This window comes from Aplysia californica, unplaced genomic scaffold, assembly GCF_000002075.1.
Source record: "Aplysia californica isolate F4 #8 unplaced genomic scaffold, AplCal3.0 scaffold00645, whole genome shotgun sequence".
NCBI lineage: Eukaryota > Metazoa > Mollusca > Gastropoda > Aplysiida > Aplysiidae > Aplysia > Aplysia californica.
The window spans coordinates 199092-206193 of record NW_004797915.1 but is presented as its reverse complement, the minus strand read 5'-3'; the positions used below and the strand labels follow the sequence as shown (position 1 = coordinate 206193).

At 39.7% G+C, this 7102-nt stretch overlaps 1 protein-coding gene across 1 annotated transcript in view; it reads right to left on the bottom strand.

The window, feature by feature from the left end:
- Positions 1-2388: 2388 nt before the first annotated feature.
- Positions 2389-7102, bottom strand: part of LOC101861234 (60S ribosomal protein L10a-2) — a 7528-nt gene continuing 2814 nt past the window's right edge. The window contains exons 2-5 of the mRNA XM_005107943.3: positions 6258-6416; positions 5218-5366; positions 4183-4355; positions 2389-2599 (exon numbers count right to left, since the gene is read on the bottom strand). Of these exons, the coding sequence (XP_005108000.1) occupies positions 2429-2599; positions 4183-4355; positions 5218-5366; positions 6258-6416 (652 nt within the window). The 3' untranslated portion in view covers positions 2389-2428. The remainder of the gene's footprint in view (positions 2600-4182; positions 4356-5217; positions 5367-6257; positions 6417-7102) is intronic.

Sequence of the window (7102 nt, the reverse complement as noted above, 5' to 3'; positions counted from 1 at the left end):
TGTCGAAACCAAGTAGGACCTTTCTTAACCCTATCCGTACGCCCTGGGGTCATTTTATATCCTCAGGGTTGTTTTCTTCACATTTAAGAATACTTCCAGTACGAAGATCTCTTTGAAACTTTCCAGTATTTCTCAAAAAATCATTTTGACAGACTGCTATGCAAAGCATACAGATTGGATGAGTAAATTTCCTCTTTGGAAGTGGTGGCACAGAGTTCCCCACGTCGTATGGATATGATAGTAAAACACGACGTACGGATAGGGTTAAATAACGAGATGCTGGTTCTGTATCATTAGGTGGACTTCCCTCCTCTGTTCTGTTCAGAAGTATGAATGATGTTGAGACGATGTCACGATAGCGATCATGCTGAGCCCACGTGTCACTACACACACACATGGAGTACTTTGTCACTTGTGACTACTACCACTTAACCCTACTACTACTACTACTACACAACGCAAGTAGGCTCTGATGGCCCGAGCTATAACTATAACACGACTGCTGGGACCGATGTGATATATATATATATATTATATACTTGTATATAGCTGAATCCTATTATAGTATTATCATGTACTATAGACAATAGATCAAGTGCCCAGTGCCTTCTTTTCTTTCAATCATAATTCCCAAGTTTGACCACCAGACGTGGAGACAATACTCAATACATGTAGGCTAGGCTACCATGTACATGAAGATGAATGATTTGCTACCTGACCAAGGCCACACTAACTTAAGTCATCATTGTTGACCGACTTTGCATCAACAACACATATATATAAGATGCATCCAGCTAATGCTAAGGCCTACTGTAGACCATGCAGATGCAATTTGCCTTGTGATGGACACTGTGTCACTTCGTTTCATAGGTTCCTTCTTTCTCAACTTTCTGCTGTCTCGTGTTTTCATCAATAGGATTTTGTCAATGGTTGGAGCTGGACCACTGTTATAGTTTTTAGTATAGTTATAGCTAAGCATGTGTGGGGAGTAAGAGACCAGACTCAAGGGTTATTATATAAGTTCAGATACGCCTGCTATAGCTTGATGAATCCTGTTACAAGTTACATGTATAGTTTAGCAGTGACTTATAAATTGTACCCACTATACTATTACTAAAATGGCGTTCCCTGGCATACTTGCACCAGTAATGAGCAACAGAAGACCGTCCCCCATAAATCTAAGACATGTATGCTCTGATCACTTTTTACTTTAAAAATGTCATTCCTCGTAACTTACAAAGCTCCAGTCATTCCAAAGCATTCGGCATCTTACAAAACTTACTGGCGCCTGTGATGTAGCAATTGTCAATTAGGCACTTCGGCCGTGTCACTGCACATAAAACTTTACCAGATCTAGTACTAAAACTACTACAAAAACCAGAAGACCAAAGTTCAATTCCCATGTGGGAAGAATTTTTATCAAGTATCTTGCTCTTTCTGCTCTGGATATTGTGTATCCTAAGCGGTGTCAATGCCTGCTTCATATATGATCTAGATCATGTCGATTAGGGTGTAGAAACAACACCATTAATATCTTTTAAAACGTTCGATTTACCACTGCACTGCAATGTGAAATCTACTTTTGCCAAGAATTATAATTTTTTTCAATCCCAGACAAGGTAGACTTGCATGATAATGATAACCTGCTGGTTACAAGTTTGGACACTGCTTTACCACAACTGTAATCAAATACAGGAACCTCACACCAGGTTTTCTCCTCTGTAGGTTTTCCTAACAGAGAACATATGATTTACCTTCAAAAGAATGCGTCTACAAATGGTGCTTTTCAAGGTACAGGCGCAAACGAAAGTCTACAGAATAAACTGTAGACCACCCATGGGTTCATATCCGAAAGTTGGGGGTGGTTATTCATTCTGCAACAAGAATATTGTCAGCACGCCAGCTTTCACTACTTTCAATTTCAAGATAATCATTTACAGTTCTCTAGTTTCACTATTTCAATACATGCCACACCGTAAGACAATTTTAGCTAATTTCAGACAAGGGCTTCTTGCAAGGCTGGGGTAAAGAAATAATACACATAAACAAGAACTTGTGAGCAGAGATGACAAGTTTAGAGTAAAGAGAGGCGCAAAGACATGATAATGGCCATTTAGTGCTGGAAAAAGGTAAGACAGGAAAAGAAAAGAAGTTGGATTATTTTTGCCGGTGACGCCCTCCAGCCACTCACCCACCACACATCAGATGTCAACCTTAACTTCTAAATAATTTGAAATGAGAACGTTTTTAATTTGTGTCCCAACAATGGCGACAGACAGAAGTAGAATGGAAATGTTTGTTTTAGCAATGTTTTACGGTGCTTGCAACTGCATAAGAGAAAAGGAAGGGATTTCTAACAAGTAAAAATATAAACGACAAAAATAGCAATTCATTTTTTAATCTTTTATTAACTTCATGGCCACAAGACTTAGAAGATTTTCTCAGCAGGTCCCATGGTGCTCTTGATGTAGAGGGCACGGACGTTCTGCCAGTTCTTCTTGAGCAGAGACACCAGGAAGTTGATGGCCAGGGTAATGTTCTGGTACAGCTCCTCAGCCGACATGTCCACGTGGCCGACACAGACAGCCAGACACAACACCTGATGGAGACAAACAAACAAACGTTAGATCTAGCTCTACTGACCTGTTCACACAGCCCCACAGACAGCGGAACAGGACAAGTTTTTTGGGTTTTTCTTTTTAATAGAGGTTTTACGGCGCTCGCAACTGAATAAGGTCATATGAGCCCCAGAAGACTAGGTGTTACAAGAGAGTAACAAACAGGAAAAAAGGAGAGATAAGAACGATAGATGTTTGATAGGAAAGAAGGAGCAAACCACACCAGAGCACCTGCCAACCACCCACTTGGGTTGTTTTTTTTGGTGCAAGTGTTTTTACAGCAACTGCACTATAACAAGGTCATATTAGTGCTGAAGATAATTTAAGAAAAGTTTCATCACAAATCAAACCCAGTTTGCAGAGTTGGCAATCTCAGTAAAGTTTTCACCACGTTCAAAAGTAAGGTAATACATGCTTATTTTTTTAGCATCATCGATTGCCAAGACACTAGAAAACTGTTACAGAAACCAACATCAGGGAAAAAACCAAACAACAAACAAACTCTGTGTTCAAGTTATATTTCTGGGAAGAGAAAAAAAGCTTTTCACACACCTCCATATCCAAATTGTTTACTTAGTTTCGTTTTAGTAGAGGTTTTACGGCGCTTGCAACTGCATAAGGTCATATGACCGCCAGAAGATTAGAGGTGTTACAAGAGAGTAACAAACATAAAAAAGAAGAAGGGGGAGATAAGGATGATAGATATTTCATAGGAAAGAAGAAGCAAACCACACCAGAGCACCCGCCAACCAAATTGTTTACTATACAAAATTAGCTGAAACGTTCACATGGCCCACACACCAACACTGAAGGTCAGACAGTACAGATAGATCAAAAGAACAGAAACTAATATGTTCACAAGGCAAAAAAACCCAATAAAAATGTACTTCAATAAACATCACATAACCTGCTAAAAGAGTAGACAGTCCATAGAGGGCTGACCTGAACATCAGGCACTCGGTACCAAAAAAACAACAAAAAAACTACTGTTATTCCCGATACCAGTTGCTACCAAAAACAACGCTATCATTCTCCTGGGCTGGACTCCATATACCCTGGTGCCCCGAAACAAATAAATTAATGTGTGATCTAACGTGTAAACTGTTGTGTCAAAAAACGAAAGACAAATCTTCAGGTGTAAGCACCGAGAAGTAAAAATCCTACATATAAAGCACAAGATTGGATGCACTTGACTCAATCCCACCTATGGCCTGGCTCTGACAATAAACCCCTGTAAGAGAACGAACATAACTAAAAACACGAGAACATTTTTTTGTCTAATTTAGAAGAAAAAAAAAAGGTCTTGTCAGTTCTACTTGTACTTTCTTTTTTTTCCATCCTCATGGTCTAACAAAACCACAGGATCTAACCCTACTTAATCCTTCCTTTTATTGTTATGATAATTAGAAAGATCACCGATATATATGGAAGCGACCAACGTCTATATTCAGGCTCCACTTTGGAGAATTCCATTGCGAGTTTGTGGAGAATACAACAGGGCAGTCAGTCACGAGTGTAAAATCATCGGACAAGTGGCGTATCTAGGTCTGAGGAGAAAACAAACCTTTCTCATCTGGAACTTGATGGTGGCCTTGGTTTCTTCGATCCTTCCAATAAGAGAGTCACCGTGGACAACAGGGGCAGGGAACTTGCCAGCCTTGTTCAGACCAGGTCCCAGAATTCTGGGAATCTGACGAATGAGGGACTCGGAAGCCAGGAAAGCATCATAGCGCTTGGCTGTGGACAAATCAATCACAAATTTGTAAGAGAGACATATCAAGTTTACATAACGATTTTCTTGAAAGAATTGATCATCTTCCTGCTCAAACAAACTGTTAAAAGAAGAAAAATTAATTTACCCAAACAATATCAAAGTTCCAAGTCTACCATGCTAAAAGACTGAAAAATCTTGGAGGTCTCGTGTGCAAGTTGCGCACGTTAAAGATCCCTTGGTGGTTCTAAAATAGACAAGTGCAGGCTTCAGCCACCACCAGGGAAAAATTCTTAATTCCTACAAAACTGAATAAGTAAAGTGTCTCGTGCACTCATATGACTGTACTTAGTTGCGAGTGCTCTAAAAAACACCAAAAATAAAACTAAGAAGCACTCAGATATGAAGAACAAATTCAAAGGGAACAGTGCCCCACTGATCTTTTCTGTGTCTCTATGAGCTGACGATCCAATTTTTCCTGACAACAGGCAGGGGGCAAGTTTAATCTTTATAAGTTATTTCACACAATATGCAAAGATGGGAGTGCATGGAAAACTCATCCACACAATACTATGAAATAATCCCCCCTTTTCAAAGCCATATTCTACACGCATTAGGGTGAGCAATCAATGAAGTATTATGAGAAAAACAACCCAAGTACCCAAGTGAAGCACCTAGAAACCACTCCCCACAAATCAAAACCAGACGGCTCGCAGCGTTGGCAATCTCAGTAAAGTTTTCACCACGTTCAAAAGTAAGGTAATACATGCTTATTTTTTTAGCATCATCGATTGCCAAGGCACTAGAAAACTGTTACAGAAACCAACATCAAGGAAAAAAGCTATTCACACACCTCCATACCCTAATTGTATACAAAACAAAACATACCTAGTTTCTTCACCAACTTTTTGTCTTTATTGAATTTCTTGAGAGCATCAATATCCATATGTGGCAAGTTGTTTGCCTTGGCCTGATCACAGTGCACCTGATCACCCAGAATGCACACCTTCATTTTGGGCTTGGGAATATGTCGGAGTCTGATGAAAAAAGAGCAAACTCAATATAAAAGCAGAAGGGGACAAAACACTTTTAGAAATCATGAAACATCCTTTCTCCATGGCAAAACGTTCATACTTAACAGAATGTTTAGTGTTTAGCCTTTCTGCACAATTAAATGCACTTTTTGGCAGACATGGTGTAAAACATTTTGAGAAAAAAGATTTATGGACAAGTGCATAAATAAAACACTTACGGCGTCTTACGAGGTAACGCCATTAAAAAACGCAGACCTAAATTTAACAATCAACCTAAATTTCAAGAATCTAGCATCTTCAAATTATTTGCTTATATTATTATTGAACCTCAAACAACAATGCTTCTATCTTTAAACTGATCCCTGGAAAGAATCAGTGAAAACCAGATCTTCCCGACCCCACAAAAGAACAAAAATTATAAAATGGGCCATAGAGAAACAGCCTTTATCAGTAGAAAAGTGGGTCTGAAGGTGATGCGATCTGAACTGGCTCAAACTGTGGATGACCTATCCTTTGTGCTGTTGTTTCCCCCATTAAATTTATACTGCTCTAAGTAATGTTATTTTGTATCACACACATTAACTTCAAACAGAACGAAAATAAAATGTGACAGTGGTCTTACCAAATCACCGATCATGCCTTGAAAAAGCACATGGTCGGCAGGGCCTTCAAAGACCCTACCTACCCAAGTTTTTTAGACCCTGGGTGAGGTCCCGTTGACATTACTGTCAACTTCCCATAATGGCAAATGTGATTTTTTCAACGCCAGTGTACTCAAATCAGATTTTATTTTTAGGCTAGACATTAAAGATAGCCTAGGTTTTTTTGTGGATGAGAAGGCTGTGTAAACACATTTGCCAAGTGGGTAAAAAGAAATAATTTTCAAGGCATTACTTGACAGTTCCAGCAAAACGCTTGTCCTTCTGGGGATCATAGTTCTTCAGGCCAATCTGAAGCTCGATGGACTCGGTAAACTTGCGTTTCTTCGTCTCATTGGAATACTTGAGAATGTTCTCGATTGACTCACGCAGTGAGTCCCTGTTGATCTTGGTACTGCAAACCAGAACATTGAGAAGAAAAGAAAAGGTTAAAAAAAACTTGAAAACCAACCAGTCAACAAGTGTTCAACGGTGTGAACTACATAGGCGAGATACGCGACCACTATGAGAGAGAGTACAGTGGAGAGAGGACTTCCGTAATAAGCGACCACTATGAGAGAGAGTACAGTGGAGAGAGGACTTCCGTAATAAGCGACCACTATGAGACAGAGTACAGTGGAACTCGGATTCAACGAGGTCGCCGGGCCTGACCTAAAATCTCGAATCCGAGTCCCCGTTACAGCAAACACAAGGTTTTGTGTAGATAATTACTGGCACTGAGCAAGTAATGTATAAAGGGAAGTCACAAGTAGTGCCAGAAATGCCTGCATATCATAAGCTGTCCAAAAAAAAAAAAAAAAAGAGTTTAAATCAATTAAATGCACACGCCTGTGTCCCCTCAATTGTTTACCAAAAGTGTGTTGCTGTGTAGAGCCTAGTATATATGGCAACTTTTGATTCCATAGACCAGCGCACAATTCATTACGTAGATTTACTTAAAGACTAGCTTATCATCGTGTATTACTGACGTATTAATGATCAGTTGCCGAGGGGGGGAAAAAAGACTGACGTGTTTGTGTCTGCAACGTTCAACGCCCGGACCGCTAGTGCCCCAGGAATAGATATAAAGTTCGTTCTGGG